General features: G+C 40.0%; 1 protein-coding gene across 1 annotated transcript; it reads left to right on the top strand.

Annotated features, from left to right (window-relative positions):
- Positions 1–705: 705 nt before the first annotated feature.
- LOC307001701 (uncharacterized protein) lies at positions 706–2802 on the top strand. The gene is made up of 3 exons (XM_079618522.1): positions 706–1308; positions 1504–1527; positions 1815–2802. The coding sequence occupies exons 1-3, from the start codon at positions 1074–1076 to the stop codon at positions 1964–1966; spliced, it is 411 nt and encodes a 136-aa protein (XP_079474648.1). The 5' UTR covers positions 706–1073; the 3' UTR covers positions 1967–2802.
- Positions 2803–21717: the final 18915 nt, after the last annotated feature.

The raw sequence follows: 21717 nt of genomic DNA, 5'->3' as shown, positions 1-21717 counted from the left end.
ATCACTCTCTCTAAACTCTGATCTCACTGAAATAAAGGATGATGATGAGATTCAGTGGAAGTTTGAATATCATGAATGCACTTTAATCGCTGAAATCAATAAACGGGCCGACAGAATCGCTGTATATGATGATGTTCTTGATGGGAGATTCAGAGACAGACTGAAGCTGAACAATCAAACTGGATCTCTGACCATCACAAACATCACTGAAGAGACTGGATATTATTCTCTACAGATCAACGGTGTGAGAAAGAGAAAGATCAATATTGGTTCCTATGGTGAGACTAAACACATTTCTTTCACCTTTATTTAATGACAACATTTAAAATAATTAATACACCATTTTGTTTATTTTTGTTTGTTTTATGATATTGTTTATTTCAAACTGACATTTTAAACTATGTAGTAAAACATTATTAAACGATTTCACAGTATTAATCTGACAAACACTGTGTGTGTTTTTGTTTTCAGCATCAGTGACAGTGTCGGTGAAGGACGGAGATTCAGTCACTCTAAACTCTGGTCTCACTGAAATAAAGGATGATGATGAGATTCAGTGGAGATTTGGAAATAAAAACACTTTAATCGCTGAAATCAATAAAGAGGACGACAGAATCGCTGTATATGATGATGTTCTTGATGGGAGATTCAGAGACAGACTGAAGCTGAACAATCAAACTGGATCTCTGACCATCATTAACATCACAACTGAACATGCTGGAGATTATGAGAGACAGAACACAACTAAAGAGGGAAATAAATATAATAAATTTGCTGTATATTCCTCTATTTCAAACATATACAAGTTCTTTATCGCTTTCTTTGGTGAGTTCATTACTTGTTTTACCATTTTATGTTTTAATACCCAGATACAATTTTAATCCAAACACAATTTTGTTTTGTTTTCTATTTTTGTTTTATGATATTGATCATTTGAAATTTAAATATCAATATCTCTGCTACAAACTCAGTTTCTGTTTGTTGATACAGTTGAAATATCAGTGAATGAGGGAGAATCACTCACTGTAGACTCTAATCTCACTGAAATAAAGGATTATGAATGGATTCGGTGGATGTTTGGAGATGAAAACATTTTAATCGCTGAAATTAATGTGAAGGCCGACAGAATCACTGTATATGATGATTATCTTGGGAGATTCAGAGACAGACTGAAGCTGGACAATCAAACTGGATCTCTGACCATCACAAACATCACAACTGAACATGCTGGAGATTATAAACTACAGATCAAACGTACGAGAGAGTTTTGGAGTTTATCATTAAAAGCTTTCAGAGTTTCTGTCTCTGGTGAGTAGAGATCATTTCTCCTGTCCTTCAAATATTTGTGTTATTTACCAATTATTTACATATTTATTAATTGTTGAATCATTTTATAGTTTGAGATGATAGATCATATAAACACTGACTCAACCAAAAATAATCAAAAGTAAGATTGTTGATTAGATTTGTTCATATTTATCTTTTCTCTCTCATGTTTTCCAGCTCGTCCGCCTGTTCCTGATCCTGGTGAGTAGAGATCATTTCTCATGTCCTTCAAATTTTCTTCTTCTTTTTTTTACCAACTATTTGCATATTAACTGTTGAATCGTTTTATAGTTTGAGATGATAGATCATATAAACACTTACTCAACACACTGATTGAACATAAAATAAGATTGTTGATTAGACTCAACATCTCAACATCACTCAACTCTGTCACACATGTTCAGGTACGGCTGATATTAGTTGATGTCAGCGCTGATATTAGCGTTTATGAACTGATCTGATCTCAGTTTGATGCTTTTATTCCTCAGACTCTGTCCACTGTTGTGGTCCCACTGAAGCTGTGATCCGATTGGTCCTCTCTGCTCTGGTGGGCGTGGCTACTGTCATCATTCTGGTTTTTGACATCAGATCCAGAAGAGCTGAACGAGATCAAGCACATATTCACACATCAGAAACCTAATGGTGTCACTTCTCATATTATATTTTATGCCATTTATTAATCTTCATTTATTTGTAATGGCTTTATATGCTGGCATTTACTGTACGCTTATTTTCAAGAAGCTTATTTCCACCCTTGATCATAATTTGAGAACAAACAGCAACATATATTTTCTTATTAACTCATTAGTGCTCAAAGTGTTAAATGTGAGTGTTTGTCGTTGTAAATCCTGATTTTTTTTATTTTTTACAATCTATTCAATCATATTCGATTGGGGACTTTAAAATTACTTCCAATCACACTTAAAGTCTCATATGTCTATTGTTATTATTGTTCAGATCAGACGTCTCATCAGACTAAACACGACACAGATCTCACTTTACTACTGCTGTTCATCTGTCATTTAGATTGCTTGCCTTTGTCAATAAAGTTTTTGAATGATTTTTTCTTATTAAATTTTTTAGTAAATCAAAAGGGGGCTTTTTAAATTGATTTATACATATCCAAAAGAGAAATCAATTTAAGGGCTTTCTGGTTTTTAACAAATTTTAAAGATTTGCGCAAGAGTTTAACTTCATTCATCCACTGGTTAAAGTTGGGTTTAGATTTAAATCATCTGCACTTATGAATGAAAAACTTTCCAAGACATAACAAGAAATGAATAAACTCAAACTCTTTGTTTTCCAGACAAATACCAAACCTAATTAACTTTCCGCACATCTCTCAGAATCACAACAAAAGAAAACGCTCTAAATTTTCAATATTTGCTTCACAAATTCACCTTTAAGTTCACCTCTTTAGCTTTAGGAGGGAGAGGAAAAGACTCATGGAAAATAATATTTTTTTTCTGATTGCATGTATTCCCGTCTAATACGGTTTGGGTAATAAGCCTGTAAAATAAAATTTCTAATGACTCTACTTGTACATTTTTAATCACAGAAATCTCAACCTTGTAAGGAGATCTGGTTCAGTTCTGGAGAGACTTTGAGTACAAAACGTCTTCTTTAACCATTAATCTTAAAGGAATTGGAACGGCTCTGATTATTATATTGTAAATATTAATAGTAAACTGCAGTTCTCACAAAAAGCATATTGCCACTCCTCCAGAACGGCTTCAAAGATGAAGTTCTCAAGGTGAATGCATACCTTGACGCTAGGAGTCAAACAACTAAAAATCAAGTCAGGAATCTCGGTGTGTCCCTAGAGTCAGACCTTAGCTTCAGTAGTCATGTCAAAGCAATAACTAAATCAGCATACTATCATCTGAAGAATATTGCAAGAATTAGATGCTTTGTTTCCAGTCAGGACTTAGAGAAACTTGTGCATGCTTTCATCACCAGCAGGGTGGATTATTGTAATGGACTCCTTACTGAAGACAGTTGCAGCTCGTACAGAACCAGGACACATGAACACATCACACCAGTCCTCAGGTCTTTACACTGGCTGCCAGTCACATTTAGGATTGATTTTGAAGTATAATTACTGGTATATAAATCATTTAATGGCCTAGGTCCTCAATACATTACAGATATACTCACTGAATATAAACCCAACAGATCACTTAGATCATTAGGATCACATCAGAAATACCAAGGGTTCACGCTAAGCATGAGTCCGCTTTCAGCTACTATGCTGGAACCAGAACCAGCTTCCAGAAGAGATCAGATGTGCTCCTAATCACATTCACATCCAAACTCAAAACACTTCTATTCTATTTTTTTATTCTAAACGGTTTTAATTATTCTTATTTCTTTTGATTATTTTAATTTCTTCTATGTAAAGCACTTTGAATTACCATTGTGTATGAAATGTGCTATATAAATAAACTTACCTTGCCATTGATTAGTCCAGAAAGAGGAATCCAAGTCTGAAGAAAGAGTCTCTTTTAGAAACACACAATGAGCTTTCTGCCCTTTACGAAGTAAAAAACTGCTTTTTCTTTTAACAATGTTCTTTAAGCCCCATTCAGAGAACCAAAACTATTTTGTCCATAATCATTAACGCTAAGCAGAAAAAAAAATACAGAAAAATAGGACTAATAGTAAATAAAAACACAAATTGACCCATCACTAAACTCACTCATTCTCTAAGAACATATATTGTACTTTCTTTGTTCTAATGCTTTTTATTAAGTCTGGTGCCCAAGTCTATGGAAGTGAAATTAAATACAGTACGTGTTGCACAAAAATATTTAACCATTACTCGCAAATGTGGGTTTGTTCATTTTTACTTTTAGTACGATTGTTTTAAACATGTAGCTACAACTGCACAGCATTAACCCAGCAAATCATTTGGCAAATAGTCACATATCAGTATCAGGCTAATAACCTATAGAATCACACTTGTAGCAGGTTTATTTGTATACTTATGAATTCCACCAGAAATATTACTTTTTGTATTACTGGGAGTTTCGTTTTGGGTTCATTCTGCCTGCGCGTCGGGTTAGTGCAGTGCGTGCGTGTGACGTCATCAGACCGGAGACTTGCGCCGCGCAAGTTTGACCTCAGTCAGAGCAATACTGGATTTGACTGAGGTGAGTTCACGTCAGGTCTCTCCGATAATAAAACGGAGATATAAGTTACTATTATCACTTATTTGTTGACTTATCACAGTGTAAGAGTGTCTATGATGATGAGTGAATCTTGCAGTAGTCTTAATGAACTACGAGCCGCGATATTGTGTTTATTATATGTTAAATGCAGTTTGGTAGCTGCTGCAGCACGTGGTGAGCTAGCTGTACGGCAGGCCATTAACATTGTATTGACGTGATGCTATTTTTTTGTAGATGCTAACCTGATGTCACGCAACACTCATTGCCATATTGTTTATGACCGCAGGTATGTTTTTTTTGTGTGTTTGTGCATATTGGTTCGAGATGACAATCAATATATGTGTAGTTTATATAATGGAATTAATGTATGACTAAGGGGAATTTACAATGTGTTTTTCTATTGGGAATATCTGTGATATTTTTTTGTATTTGTTTTGATTACAAATGTATGTAGTTTTTCTTTATGAAAAGAGGTTAAATGTGATTAATGTGAATACAAAGAGAGCAATACTGGATTTGACTGAGATGCTAACCTGATGTCACGCAACACTCATTGCCATATTGTTTATGACCGCAGATAATAAACTGCATTGTGACAGCTCGTGCCCCCGTGTCTACTTGAGAACAACCCAGAACACAACGCAGAAAAACAAGACGGGTTACACACTCCTTGCAGCTAATTCATTACAATGACATAAAATAATGTTGATTAAACAAAATACAAAAAAACTAATTCATTACCTCATCCGTGAACATGATTCCTGAATTCCAGACATCTCTGGATGGTGAAAACAACATTATTCTCTCCTTCATATCATCATCAAGCTTCACCTTTGTTATTGTTTTGAAAATGGCTGCGAAAACGTACATACTGTGCCTTTAACTTCAAATTGTCATGGAATCTCAATTTAAATAATTTTATTAGTGGAAAATTAGCTAGCTATAGCTAACTACCTGCATGGGATAGCACTTGCTAATGAGTACACCAATCATTTACTCCATCTGAGCCGGTTTCATAACAGACGCTATAGGCCGGGATTAAACTCCAACACCTGACTTGAATTAACAAATTGAGGCTAAAGCGGTTTCATAAAAGGCAATTGAAGTTCACGCAAACCCACTAATTTGCTCCAGGTTTATCTAGTCTGGATAATTGCGCGTGCACGCTTTTCTTAAGCAGTCCTAGAGGTCGATCACGGATCAAATCGATCCACCACAGCAAATATGTTTGAGACATGCTGTGTTCCTTACATCTCACAGGAATATTCTCCACTCTGTAAACTAGTGATGAAACCGAGGCTTTCTGAAGCGTTTGAGGCTTTCATTAAATTGTGCTGAGAAAAAAAAAAAAAGGTTACTCAAAGCTTTTACCACAATGCGCATTACTGACATCTGGTGGTCAGACTGTTTTCTCCACCATATCTACAGTTGAAACTGGAAAAATGTGAATAATATCGTGCAAAAGTTAATTTATTTCAGTAATTCAACTTAAAAGGTGAAACTAATATATTATATAGACTCATTACATGCAAAGTGAGATATTTCAAGCCTTTATTTGTTATAATTTTGATGATTATGGCTTAGAGCTTATGAAAACCTTTTCACAATATTCTAATTTAGAATTTGGGGTTTTAAGCCGTAAACCATAATCCTCTAAATACACTGCGTCCTCAGTGTCTCTGATGATGGGAGAACATGAAGACTCTTATGTTCACTCTTACATCCAACAACAAAACACCAGGATTGATCACGATCGCTACTCGCTACAGCTGCTCGAGCGCGGAGAAAATTGGCGGATGGTGTACAACTCACTGAGCGCGGAAACCAGGGGCGGCGCTAGGGGTGGGCTAAGGGGGCTTAAGCCCCGAATGTTTTGTCAAAAGCCCGAATCTTTTAGGTTTTTTTAAATAACTTCAACTTTGTTTAATTTCCTCTCAGTCTTTCTCACTGGAGCGGCAAAAAATGAAACAAAAGCTCTATTACCGTGCGTGCTGGCGGACGGTAATGCATCGCGCATCACTCAGCTTGTTTGCCAACTGCCAATAAAAACTAACGAAGAATATAAATCTTCTTCTTCGTCGTTGTCATCAGGGGCTGGCGGGCTATTGTATGTTACACCGGCGTCGTAGCGAGCTTACTGGCTAACCGGCTGAAGTTAATATGGACATAAAGTTTTTTATATGGAACACTAACAGTAAACCTCACCGGCCGGAGAGAGATTCAGAAGCAGCGTCGGACGAACCGCGGATAAGTGTATGCTGCGTTCACACCAAACGCAAATAGAGCGTCTGGCGCGAGTGATTTCAATGTTTAAGTCAATGTGAAGACGCGTTTACGCGCGTCTGGAGGTCCTGCGGCGCAAATGAGGCGTTTACTTAGCGCGGCGAATTCACCTCATTCGCGCATCGTTTTTTTATTTTTTATTTTATTGAGTAGGCCTAACTATCATAATTTTCCCAGATAGTGTATAGATTTTTAGGCATTCTATTATCTCAAACAGCCTGAAAAATAGTGCATTTAGCTGACGTAAATGGGGAAAAAATCTTCTGTTTCTGTTTCTCTGGCCTTGATCAGAGCTTGAACTCTTTGAGCGGTCGGCTCAATCCCCTTTTCAGCATTTCTATGAACTTAATATTGTATTAATGTTGAGTGTCAATCCTAGACTGCATGTAGTCTCTCAAATTATTACTCAACCTCACCTTGTTTTTGTGTGATTTGAAGACAGACTCTTGCTAATGTGGTGTTCATGTGGAACGTTGGAATCCATAGCGGTTGAATATTAATCATATTTTCATATCTGAGAACTCTTCGATCTCCATTAAGCCATTAGAGAAACTCTGAAATCATCTGAGAGAAGAAACAATTCAGACATTTGATAAGAAATGAACAAGTTAGAGGAGAAAGCCGAGACAAACACTCACAGGACAAGATCAAACTGTTGCTTTTAGTCACTATTATCATGTTATGGGTCAGTTCATTTCTGTGTAAAATGATGTCATTGAGGAAGTTGAGGCGCACTGGAGCTCAAGGTGAGAAAGTTCTGAGCTTCAAATAATGAGCTATAACAAGGAGCTAGATGGTCACATGCATTAACACTTAAGGATGTGGTTATTTTAGATGTTGGTGGAGTTTCAGCAGAGCAGCTTCACATCAGCTCATCTGTCAATCTCTGAAGCAGTTTTGAAGAGTTTTTCATATTTGTGACTGAAAGCGCTGAAGATGTTTCGCACTGTTTTCTTCTGTCTGTGTTTCTGGCGTCTGGATGGTGAGTTTTAAATAACTTTTTATGGCTTATGTTATTTCTCTTCTGGATCCATGTAATAAATGACTGATTAAATTAGTCAGAGAGGATTAACATTCACTGTAACGGGACAGCACTGATGGGGGAGCATTCAAACTCTAAGGCGAACACAAACTGACAGAAAAATCTAAACTCAGGAGGTGACAAACTTATTTATATTCAATGTTTATACAAGAAAATCCCCGAAAATGTAATGTAGTCCTGGAAACAATTGCTATACACTGTACAACAACATTTACGAAATCCACTACAGACACAGAAGAACCACAGCATTCTTATATAATATGTGTTCTTATATAACCACAGATATACAGATATATCATATATAATAAAAAAAATTTAACTTGCAGTCGGTAGTTGAAGGCGTCAGCATTTCACTGAATCGAACTTCCAACTTAAATTTTTATTTTGGAAGAACCTACTTTTTACTATAACAACAAAGTATATTTTTTACTTTGGTCTAAACTAAATAAAATGCTGTCATTTTGTTACAAGCTATTTTATTACGTTTACTCGGTACAATTCTGATTCAGAACAAACTATGTTTTTAATAACACTGTTTTTAATAACACTTTAATGTTGTATTTTCTTGCATGAGTTTATTGTTAGTCTCCAAACCGTTCAGCCATTTCTCCACTCACAGCATCAACTGTGCGGAAATAAACATAATGAAGTCTCGCCTCTGTGTTCACGTTGTGTTCATAAAGTTCTCACTCGTTGTGCGTTGTCATTTGTTTGGTTTGATTTCAGTTCGGACTAGATCACAGTTAATTCTCCAAAGCTCACTGAACTCTTCCTCTGATTGTTTTGTTTTTTTTAACGCAATCAGCTGCGCAATTTAAATTACAAACTTAATGGCTGCGGGTAAATCAGCCCGCTTGATTTTCTGCTTGAAGAATTTTGTTTGCTGGGTCAAGAAGTTTCAGTATCTTATGTAGGCTACCATACCAGCAATGAAGCTAAAGTTAGGTTCTGTCACTGAATGCACCAATCCTGTAGCCTCAACTCGAATGCCTATATATGAGACAGATCATTAATTAATTAATTCATTACTTCATTACGATTCTTACTTATGCCCAGCAACAGCGAACAGATTTCTTCCAGAGATTTAAGAATAATATGAACTGTGTCTAGATGGCTGCTGATCCAAGAGATGTTTTAGGTTCTTGACCTTGTAATGAAATACTATAGTGGGTTCTCTTTCATCATCTCGTTTCGAGATCCACCTATGGGAAGGGCATCTGTACCTGACCTCTGCAGAAGCATCGAATTGCACCAAGTCTGGCAAGACAGACAGAAGCGCGCTGCCAATGCCAGGTAAAGCCCCACCCCCCTACTTACGGACATATAAGGCCTGCATGCGCTACTGTTCTCCAGTTGACATTCGCTTCTTGCGATCTCTGCACTGACACAGTTCGGTTGGATTTACACTGCTCACATTTCTTGTCTACAGGAGGACAAATCGCCAGATCAGCCTCTGGCAGACGTGACAGTCGTTTATTTATCCTGTTCAGCTGTGTTCTGCATCCGGAGCTGCCCGCGCTCTCGCCGTTCTTACCTGCTCTTTCTAAAGAGCTCTCTAAATCTGCCGCTTCTCCCGGGGACAGCCTATCACGGGCCTGCCCGGCCGCGTGTGGTGCGCTGATTGCCGAGAAGGAACTTCACACATTCTGCGTGGCCTGCTTGGGCCTTAAGCACTTGGAAGAGGCTTTGGAGAACCCGGAGCACTGCAGTCATTGCCTGCTGCTGCCGAAGAAACTCCTGCGACGCCACCTTAAAGTTGCCGTGACCCACTGTGTCGAGCTTGGTCTTTCTGACTCGGATGGGGGACATGGTGACGACGACGCGCTACCGGCGGCCTCCCGGGGCACGACTTCTCTTATCTGGGCTGACCAGCACAGTCCTGCGTTCCCCAAAGAGGACATCTTCGAGGGTAACTTCCCACTCGTCGACGAACCGGTCGGTTCGTGTGATTAAGACGACGCAGACCTACTCGGGGTCTCAGAGGACGAGGAGGCCATCCCGCCCTCTGGCGTTCCCCAGGCCAGCGCCCCCGCGGCCTTGCCTCAGTCCATCCTCCCGGAAGTGTGTACAGAGCGCCACCGACCAGGAAAGGGACATTTATGATGGAAAAGTACTGGGAAGTGTTGCAGGACACCTACCGTGTGCTCGCGCACATCACATCTCTCCGGTTCAGGGTGAATGTGAACAAGAGCAATTTTACACCCAGTCAGACTGTGATTTTCCTGGGCTTGGAGTTGAACTCAGTCTCCATGCGAGCGCGTCTCTCTCAAGAGCGCATTCTCTCTCTAATGAACTGTCTGTTGCAGCTTAGAGAGGGGGGCGAAAGTACAATATCGTACATGCCTCAGGCTGCAGGGTCTTATGTCTTCATCTATCCAGGGTTTGCCACTGGAACTCCTGAGAATGAGAGCGTTCATGAAATGGGTTGTCACTACATTTCAGCCCGATACGCGATCTTTGCCGCTCCGTAACAGTGAGGCGCACCCGCTCGGCAGCCTTGCGCCACTGGATGAGTGCAGACTTTTATGCACAGGGAACCCCTCTGGGAACGGTTATGATTTGGACAGGCTGTTGGAGCGTCGAAACTTCACGCTCTAGCTTACAAGCTTTTGGTGTGGAGCAGACGGTTTTCCTGTCGTTACGTGCAACTCATGTTCCAGGCATTCTGAACAGAGGCGCGGACCTTCTATCGAGGGACTTAATTTATGGAGATTAGCGCCTCCACCCTCAGATAGTGGGAATGATATGGATGAGATAATTCCCACACAGGCCAGGGTGAGAGAGCAGGCCCTGTCTCTCATTCTGATAGCACCCAGGTGGCCCAAAGCACCATGGCTGGTGGAGATAATCCCTCTGTTATACGCCCAGTCGTGGCGCCTCCCCCTCAGTATAGACCTATTGTCCCAAGCGAACAGGGAAATTTATCACCCACACCCAGATAGGGTGGCACTCTGGGCCTGGCCCGTGAGAGGACGAACTTAAGCGCTGTGGTTGCTACTATACAGAATACCAGGGCCGTTTCTACGCAGTACTTAAATGACTGTAAGTGGCAAGTGTTGGTGTGTTGGCAAGAGTGGTGTGATGGGCGTGGTCTCACATCATACCAGTGCGCAGTTCCTGATATTTTGTCTTTCCTTCAAGAGCTCATGGATAAGGGCAGATCCTTTTCCATGATTAAGGTCTACCTGGCAGCGATTTCTGCTTGTCATGTGGGTTTTGAGGGCTCAACGGTTGGGCAGCATCCTCTGATCTGCAGATTTATGAAGGGTGCCCGTCGCTCTTTACCAGTCATCAGAAGAACGGTCCCTGAATGGGACCTCTCCATGGTGCTGGAGGCTGGGGGAATATTTACCTAAAGCTGTTGTCTTTAAAGACAGCTTTGCTCTTGGCCTTGGCATCAGCTAAACGTTGGTGGCGATAAGGTTTTCCTTTAACCTAATCCGGCCTTCATCCCAAAATACTTACCTGCATTCACATCGGAGGTGTTAGAGCTGTCCGCTTTTCACCCTCCACCTTTTTCCACTGCGTGGAAAAGTGTCCTGTCCATGCCATTCTTGGGTAGGAGCAGTGCTTTCCGGAAGAGTGACCAGCTCTTTATTTCATGGGCACCCCCTCGCAAAGGGAATCCCATACCTAAGCAACGCCTTTCACATTGGCTTGTGGGTGTTATAATTTTGGCATATGAATCGAAGGGAGTGCAGCCCCCAGGGGACGTCAGAGCTCATTCCACAAGGGGCTTAGCCGCCTCTTGGGTTCTGTTCAGGGGAGTTTCGCTGCAGGACATTTGCTCTGCTGCCACCTGGGCTTCTCCCCATATGTTTGTGCTTTACTACCGGCTGGATGTCACCAGAACCTCGCTAGCACAATCTGTTTTGGGGGTGGGGTCGTCTTAACACTCCCTTCTCTTGTGTGTGCTACACACGTTTCATGTCCTGCCTATACACAGCACTTAAGTCTGTGCGTCAGTATGGCGGGTTCATGATTATGGGATGTGTCAGGCACCGTGTTTGGGTGACCGTCTATCTCTGGCTTACAGAACCTCACTGTGAGTGTATTGGGCAATCGGGGAGTTGTCCATGTCTCTCCCATAGGAGGATCTCGAAACGAGATGATGAAAGAGAACAATAGGTTACTGTCGTAACCCCGGTTCTCTGAAACATCGAGTGGAGAGATCCACCAGCTTTGCCCCGCTTACCGCACAAGAAGTGAGTATACTTACTGGAGAACAGTAGCGCATGCAGGCCATATATGCCCGTAAGTAGGGGGGTGGGGCTTTACCTGGCATTGGCTGCGCGCTTCTGTCTGTCTTGCCAGACTTGGTGCAATTGGATGCTTCTGCAGAGGTCAGGTACGGATGCCCTTCCCATAGGTGGATCTCTCCACTCGATATTTCAGAGAACCGAGGTTACAACAGTAACCGATTGCTTTCTGATGAACTTGTAAAGTAGCCTGGCTCCGCCCTCCTACGTGCTTCCGCTCAATTTTCACTTTCCTTCAGAACTACGTCTGGGATTGTGGTGTATTCTTGGGTTTTCTCCAGTCAATTTTTAACCGGTCCAATCAGTGAACAGAAGGAGTGGCTGAGAACGATGACGTTGAGGTCCTGCGCTAGTTTGAGTCGTCATACATCACGACCAAACGTTAGCGATTGGTTATGGCAGATCCAGAGTGACTCTGGGCAGATCCATCCATCCATCCATCTTCTTCTGCTTATCCGGGGCCGGGTCGCGGGGGCAGCAGTCTAAGCAGAGATGCCCAGACTTCCCTCAAAACTTCTCTCCCTAGCCACTTCCTCTAGCTCTTCCGGGGGAACACCGAGGCGTTCCCAGGCCAGCCGAGAGACATAGTCTCTCCAGCGTGTCCTAGGTCTTCCCCGGGGTCTCCTCCCGGTGGGACGCGCATGGAACACCTTCCCGGAAAGGCGTCCAGGAGGCATCCGGAGCCGATGCCCGAGCCACCTCAGCTGACCCCTCTCGATGTGGAGGAGCAGCGGCTCTACTCTGAGCTCCTCCCGAGTGACCGAGCTCCTCACCCTATCTCTAAGGGATCGCCCAGCCACCCTGCGGAGAAAGCTCATTTCGGCCGCCTGTATCCGGGATCTTGTTCTTTCGGTCATGACCCAAAGCTCATGACCATAGGTGAGAGTAGGAACGTAGATTGACCGGTAAATCGAGAGCTTCGCCTTGCGGCTCAGCTCTTTCTTCACCACGACAGACCGGTACATCGACCGCATTACTGCTGAAGCTGCACCGATCTGTCTGTCAATCTCCCGTTCCATCCTTCCCTCACTCGTGAACAAGACCCCAAGATACTTAAACTCCTCCACTTGAGTCAGGAACTCTCCACCAACCTGAAGTAGGCAAGCCACCTTTTTCCGACTGAGTAGAACCAGGCTACTTGTAAAGTAGATCACAAACAAAATCGAAAAAGAATTTCACTCTCAGTCAATAATGCATGAACAACCACTAGATGTAGATTATGATTAAAACAGTGCATCATACAAAAATGTAAACCCCTATCTACAATATGGATGTTCATTCAGAGCTGTCAGTGAATTGCATGCTACAAGTTCTCCAGCGTTGTTTGGCCGCTGCTAATGAATATGTCCCAAGCGCTCCAAAACTGGCAACCAGCTTAATGACAATGAGTCAATGAATAATCCATGAAAAATGTGTATATAATCCACAGGTTTAAACAGTTCAAGGCAAGGAAAATCCGAATAAAATAATAATCCAATGGCATTTCCCACACGCATTTAAATGTTTCAAAGAATTTCAGTGAAGCTTCAAACCAACATCAAGTGATTTTAAAGCTTTAATCTGTGAAAAACTCTGATCTTCAGGTGTGTTTGGAGATGAAGATGAATTTAAGATTATGATGAAGGGAGAATCACTCTCTCTAAACTCTGATCTCACTGAAATAAAGGATGATGATGAGATTCGGTGGAAGTTTGGATTATATGGAGAGACTTTAATCGCTGAAATCAATAAACGGGCCGACAGAATCGCTGTATATGATGATGTTCTTGACGGGAGATTCAGAGACAGACTGAAGCTGAACAATCAAACTGGATCTCTGACCATCATAAACATCACTGAAGAGATTGGAGATTATGAACTACAGATCAACGGTGTGAGAAAGAGAAAGATCAATATTGGTTCCTATGGTGAGATTAAACCTGTATTTTTTACCTGTATTTAATGTTTTTTTTTTTTTAATGATTAATTCATACACCATTTTGTTTCTTTCTGATGTTTTAAATTAAAGGTACAATATGTAAGAATTTTGTAATAAAATCTAAAAAAATCCCTTGCACAGTGTGATATATTTCCTGCAGTTGTGTACTTGCAACTGAAAAAAAATCAGTTTTTTTAGTTCAGGGAGGCGCCGCCCCCCTTGCTGGCGACTCTGCTACCACTGTGTGCCTGAACGTCCGTGTTTTATGTGTTTTTATTACTTTTATTACGTTTTACTTCTGGATTATTAGCGTGATCAATCCCTGATGACACAACTATGATTTTATTCAACAATCGTACCGTTGTTTGCCTTTTGTGGCTATGGACATTGATTGTTTGGAAAGTTGCACAAACAACATTCCAGGTGATGGGAGAGCCCGGCCCGCCTCTCATAATGTATAGCCGGCATGACCTTCTTCAGCTGCGGGTTTTTGCACCAGGACGACTGGATCAGGATGCCGATCTGACAGATATCGAGCCTAGGGCCAAAGGAAGGAAGAGAGGCAGCAGAGGAGGTGTTCGGGTAGGAAACCGTCGGCGGGGATATAAACCTGTTCTACCTTCGGTCATTATGGGGAATGTCCGCTCTCTTGTCAACAAGGCGGATGAGTTGACAGCTTGTATGAAGTTCGATCGTATGTTCCGGCAGACCAGTTTACTCTGTTTTTCTGAGACGTGGCTGTCTGACAGGATACCTGATTCTCACGTGGAGATGGAAGGTTTCGCACTACATAGGTTGGACAGAGATCAAGCAAACACGGGTAAGAAGCAAGGTGGAGGTGTTTGTTTGTATGTGAACGACCGGTGGTGTCATACCCAACATGTTACAGTAAAAGAGAGAGTTTGTGATCCGAACATTGAGCTCATTGCAGTAAGTTGTCGGCCTTATTACCTACCCAGGGAGTTTTCCCATGTCATTGTCATGGTGGTGTATATTCCCCCATCGGGTAATGGGAAATTTGCCACTGAGACTATTTCGAGAATCACGCATGACTTACAGCGCTCCTCTCCAGACGCGCTGGTTATCTTAAACGGGGATTTTAATCACAGCTCTCTCTCCACCACTCTGCCGTCTCTTAGACAAATGGTGACGTGTCCTACGAGGGGTGACAAAACTATTGACTTGTTTTATACGAACGTTAAGGACGGTTATGTTGCCAAAGTGCTTCCTCCGCTGGGTAAATCGGATCATAACCTGATAACCTTGATGTCTAAATATACCCCGATGATACGGAAACAGCCAGTAACGTCAAAGACTGTGCGCATCTGGTCAGAGGATGCCTGTGAAACACTAAGGGGGTGCTTTGATTGCACAGACTGGACTGTGTTTTTTGATGGGGACAGTGATCTGGACAGTATTTCTGACAAAGTGACCTGTTATATTAATTATTGTGTTGAATCCATAATTCCTTGTAAACTAATCAAAATCTTTCCCAATAACAAACCATGGGTCACCAGGGAAGTTAAGGCTGCTATTAATAAGAAGAAAGCTGCTTTTTACAGTGATGATAAAAATAGGATTAAAAATGCACAAAGAGAGCTGAAAGTCAGTATCAGGCAGAGCAAATTAAAGTATAAGGAAAAAGTTGAAGGAAATATATCCTGTTGTAACACAAGAGGTCTATGGAATGGTATGAAGTCTATTACTGGATATGGGACCAGTAAACCCAGTTTATGTAATTTGGGTTTACGGGCTAACGATGCCAATACTTTTTTCGCAAGGTTTGATGAATTAGACTTTTCTTCACTTCATGAGAATGTTCTTTTTAACCTTCGGCAGAGCAGCTCTGAGGAATGTAGTCCAGCAATTACTCTTAACATTGAAGAGGTTCGTCAGCAGTTGAGGCGTATTAAACCAAATAAGGCCGCAGGCCCTGACGGTGTCCATCCACGCACCCTAAAAGTGTGTGCTGACCAGCTGTGCTCCGTCCTTCACTCATTGTTTTCTTTGTCCCTGTCTTCTGTCAAAATCCCTGTGATGTGGAAAACATCTTGTTTGGTCCCTATTCCCAAAAAAGCTAAGGTGTCTAACAATCTTTCTAATCTGAGGCCTATAGCTCTGACTTCGCAGATTATGAAGTGTTTTGAGAGGGTTGTTTTGGATCACCTGACTAGACATGTGTCTGCTTTTCAGGATCCTTTGCAATTTGCTTATAGGAAGGGTGTGGGAGTAGATGATGCATTACTATTTATGGTTCACAATATTTACAGTCATTTAGAAACTACTGCCAGTTCCGTCAGGATCATGTTTTTTGATTTTTCGAGTGCTTTTAATACTATACAGCCACATATTTTAGCTAATAAATTAATTGACTTTAAATTGCACAATACAACCATTGCCTGGATTCTAGAGTACCTTTTAGCACGACCACAGTTTGTTAGGATTGGTGATGAATATTCTGATACCATTCTAACTAATACTGGAGCACCTCAGGGTACAGTTTTATCCCCCTTTTTGTTTTCCCTTTATACCGCTGACTATAGGCATAGTCAGCCATCTTGCTGGGTACAAAAATTCTCTGATGACACTGCTTTAGTGGGTCTACTTAAACAGGGTGATGACCTTGATTACAGAAGGGAGGTTCAGTCTTTTTACAGCTGGTGTGAGTCAAATTTTTTGAAACTGAACGTAGGGAAGACTAAAGAACTTGTGATTGATTTCAGAAAGAAAAAAGAGAATGTCCTTCCAGTCACAATTAATGGTCAGTCAATTGAAATTGTGCAGTCATATACATTTTTAGGTGTCCATCTGGATGAAAAATTAAACTGGAAAGAGAACACTAATGTCCTAATGAAGAAGGCTCAGTCGAGACTGTTCTTTTTGAGAAAACTAAGATCATTTAACATCAGCACAAAGCTTTTAAATGTTTTTTATCAAGGGATTTTAGCTAGTGTTCTTTTTTATGCTGTACTTTGCTGGGGGGGCAGTATATCTGTTGAAGACAAAAATAGGATAAATAAGCTGATCAAGAGAGCTGGTTCAGTTATTGGTCTTAACCCAGATGTATTGGAGGTTACTGTGGAGAAGAGGATTAGTTCGAAACTAAAAATTGTCCTGCTTTTTGAAGGCCATCCACTACACAATTTGTTTAAAGGACTTAGAAGCTCTTTTAGTGATCGATTGGTAATGCCTCGGTGCTCTAGTGAGCGCATGAGAAGGTCTTTTGTTCCCGCAGCGGTCAGATACTTCAACGAACACTGTTAATTGTTACTGTAATTATTCTAGTCTGTTATAATGTGTGTTTGTGAAGCTGTGAAATTGAATCTTTCTTCAAATTGTGTCTCATAATCAGGGTCTATCAGTCTCCTAATGCAGAATTATTTATTTATTTATTTTGTCTGTTAGTTGTGTACTATGTTTGATGGCTATACTGTTGGTGGCAAAGCAGTTTCCCTACCGGGATTAATAAAGTTTATCAATCAATCAATCAATCAATCAATATCCCAAAAGTTCCCAAAGATTTTTAATTTCAGAGAAATTCCAATTTTAAATAATTGGCCGTCCCGGACTTCCTGTTCACTTGTCGCCCTTCACTGACGTAACCGCGTATCCGCGTTATCCCTGGTTTCCGCTCGTACTGCCATAGTAACCATGGCGACAAACGTGGACAACTGCGTAGTGTGTAACGTCTAGCTGCACGCTGTTGTTGTTTCGTTCAAACATTATGGACATGGCAAGCAGACTTTGGAAAAAAAAGGAGAAATAAAACGAGGATCAATATCAGCGTGGCGTTTTCGAGACGCCTAGAGCTAGCGTCCAAGACTAACTTTCACTCGACAGAGCTCTTGCATGTCCTTTATTAGACAGGTGAGCAAATGTACATAAACTATTCACTGTTATATAGTTCTACATGATGAAATGTTAGAATATGATCTGTATGTTATTCTAATGTTGATCTAGCTTACTGCTAGTTTCATACAGACAAACTAATACACAGAATAACATTATAACTTTAACACACTCAAATGCAGTTTAGTGTGATAATGTAGAGCGAGTGAGACAGCGCTGCGTTACCTCACAAGTTTCATTCATCTAATAAACTGTCCTGTGTGAGTATTAATTCAGCACTTGCGGGTCCTTATTCCTTTATATCGGCGAGGCTCACGGGACTCGCGTGTGGCGCTGATATCTGTCTCTCATTAGCAATCGTGCCCTGCTTCACACCACAGTCATGATAAAATCATCAATGTGTTCACTCATACATAAACATTATTAGATCCATCGGCTTGACGACAAGATCCATAATTCCGCAGAAAATTTTGCATCATCAACCTACGCCTTTGTTATTGTAACTTGTAATGTTATTTTTATTGTAGCAACCCCTAGTGGCGAAAAAAATTACATATTGTAGCTTTAAGTGATTTCACAGTTTTAATCTGATAAACCCTGTGTGTGTTCTGTGTGTGTTTTTGGTATCAGGAGCAGTGACGTCAGTGTTCGTGAATGAGGGAGATTCAGTCACTCTAAACACTGATCTCACTGAAATAAAAGGTGATAGACCGATTGAGTGGAGATTTGGAAATGAAAAAAACACTTTAATCGCTGAAATCAATAAACGGGCCGACAGAATCGCTGTATATGATGATGTTCTTGATGGGAGATTCAGAGACAGACTGAAGCTGGACAATCAAACTGGATCTCTGACCATCACAGACATCACAACTGAACATGCTGGAGTTTATGAGCGACTCCTGCAGAGTTCGGCCAGTGATGTCCTTCTCGCTGTCTTTGGTATTGGTTTCACCATTTTATATTTTAATCAAACGAAACAATACAAACACCCTTTATACACACTTTTTTATTTTTTATGTTATTGTTTTTTTGAAATTTAAACATCAATATCTCTGCTAAACTCAGTTTCTGTTTGTTGATACAGTTGAAATATCAGTGAATGAGGGAGAATCACTCACTGTAGACTCTGATCTCACTGAAATAAAGGATTATGATTGGATTCGGTGGATGTTTGGAGATGAAAACATTTTAATCGCTGAAATTACTGTAAAGGCCGACAGAATCACTGTATATGATGATTATCTTGGGAGATTCAGAGACAGACTGAAGCTGGACAATCAAACTGGATCTCTGACCATCACAGACATCACATCTAAACATGCTGGAGATTATAAACTACTGACCAAACGTATGAGAAACCCTCGGTATTCAGAAAGTTTCTCATTAAAAGCTTTCAGAGTTTCTGGTGAGTAGAGATCATTTCTCCTGTCCTTCAAATATGTTTTTTTACCAACCATTTACATATTGTTAGTTTGAAATGACGGGTTGTATAAAGACTGTCTCAACCAAAAATAAGATTGTTGATTAGATTTGATCTTATCTTTTTTTTCTGGCATATTTTTTAGCTTGTCTGCCTGTTCCTGTCATCAGCAGAGACTGTTCTTCTTCTTCATCATCATCATCATCATGTTCATTGGTGTGTTCAGCTGAGAATGTGGGTCATGTGACTCTCTCCTGGTACAAAGGAAACAGTTTATTGTCCAGCATCAGTGTGTTTTATCGCCACATGAGTCTCTCTCTGCCTCTGGAGGTGGAATATCAGGATAAAAACACCTTCATGTGTGTGCTGAACAATCCCATCAGCAACCAGACCGCACATCTCAACATCACTCAACTCTGTCACACATGTTCAGGTACGGCTGATATTAGTTGATGTCAGCGCTGATATTACCGTTTATGAACTGATCTGATCTCAGTTTGATGCTTTTATTCCTCAGACTCTGTCCACTGTTGTGGTCCCACTGAAGCTGTGATCCGATTGGTCCTCTCTGCTCTGGTGGGCGTGGCTACTGTCATCATTCTGGCTTATGACATCAGATCCAGAAGAGCTGAACGAGATCAAGCACATATTCACACATCAGAAACCTAATGGTGTCATTTCTCATATTACTATTTTATGCCATTTATTAATCTTCAATTATTTGTAATGGCTTTATATGCTGGCATTTACTGTACGCTTATTTACTGTATGCTTATTTACTGTATGCTTATTTCCACCCTAGAACATCATTGAGAACAAACAGCAACATATTCTCATTAACTCATTAGCGCTCAAAGTGTTAAATGTGTTTATCATTGTAAATACTGATTTATTTATTTTTTACAATCTAGTCATTCATAGATAATTGGGGACTTTTACTTCCAGTCACACTTAAAGTGTTGTATTATTATTGTTCAGATTACTATTTTACTGACTAAACACGACGCATTTCTCTCAAACACAGATCTCACTTACTACTGCTGTTCATCTGTCATTTGGATTTGCTTGCCTTTGTCAATAAAGTTTTTTCAGTCTGAGGTTCAAGATTTTTTTTTTCTCCCTTTTCTTTTGCTTCTACAACTGAAAGAAACAACGTACATAATAAAATCTCTGCATATAACAATCGTTTAGCCAGTGACCAAACAGAAAAATCACAGTAAAACAAACAAACAAATAATTAATTAAATTAAATACAACACACACAACAACAAAAAAAGAGAAATAACTCTTAAAAAATTATTATAATTTAACTATAAATTATATATTTTTTAATTAATTGATAAATATTCAAAAGAGAAATGTATGGGCTTTCTGTTTTTTTTTTACTGGATAAAGTTGGGTTTAGATTTAAATCATCTGCACTTATGAATGAAACATTTTCCAAGACATAAGAAGAAATGAATAAAACTCTGTTTTCCAGATAAATTTTCTATATTTGCTTCACAAAAAACTATTATTCACATCAAAAATCTAATTCAATGGTGGGATAAATCTCATTAAAGTTTTGATGTTCACCTCAAAATACTACTTTTTATATTTCAACCGTATCAAAATCTTTAAGCATGTATTCCCGTCTAATACGGTTTGGGTAATAAGCCAATAAAATAACATTTCTAAGGACTCAATTTGTAAAAAAAAATAAAAAAAAATAAATAAAAATAAAATAATATATATATATAAAAAAATATATCACAAAAATCGCAACCTTGTAAGGAGAGCTGGCTCAGTTCTGGGGAGTCTTCTTTAACCATTAATCTTGGAATGTCTCGGATTATTATATTGTAAATATTAATAGTACACTGCAGTCCTCCAGAACGGTTAGAACCATAACTGAAAAAAATCATCACCACATTGATTAGTCCAGAAAGAGGAATCCAAGTCTGAAGAAAGAGTCTCTTGTAGAAACACACGATGAGCTTTCTGCCATTTACTAAATAAAAAACTGCTTTCCTTTTAACACTGTCCTTTAAGCCCCTAACATTCAGAGAACCAAAACTATTTTATCCTTAATCATTAACACTAAACAGAAAAAAAATACAGAAAAATAGAACTAATAGTAAATAAAAACACAAATTGACCCATCACTAAACTCACTCATTCTCTAAGAACAGAGACATGTGAGCAATAGAAAGACAGGAAATCAAATATATAACATACAGTTATATTGTACTTCGTTTGTAGGCTACTAATGCTTTTACCAAGTCTGTGGCAGTGAAATTAAATCCAGTATTGGATGTTTAACCATTACTTGCAGATACTGTGTTTGTTCATTTTTACTTTAAGTACGATTGTTTTAAACATGTAAAACTGCGCAGCATTAACCCACCAAATCATTTGACATATAATCACATATCAGTATCAGTCTAATATAGCAGCACGTCACACTC

This window comes from Phoxinus phoxinus, assembly GCF_949152265.1.
Source record: "Phoxinus phoxinus genome assembly, chromosome: 7".
NCBI lineage: Eukaryota > Metazoa > Chordata > Actinopteri > Cypriniformes > Leuciscidae > Phoxinus > Phoxinus phoxinus.
Note: the sequence above shows the minus strand (reverse complement) of the source record. Positions and strands in the feature narration are given on the sequence as shown.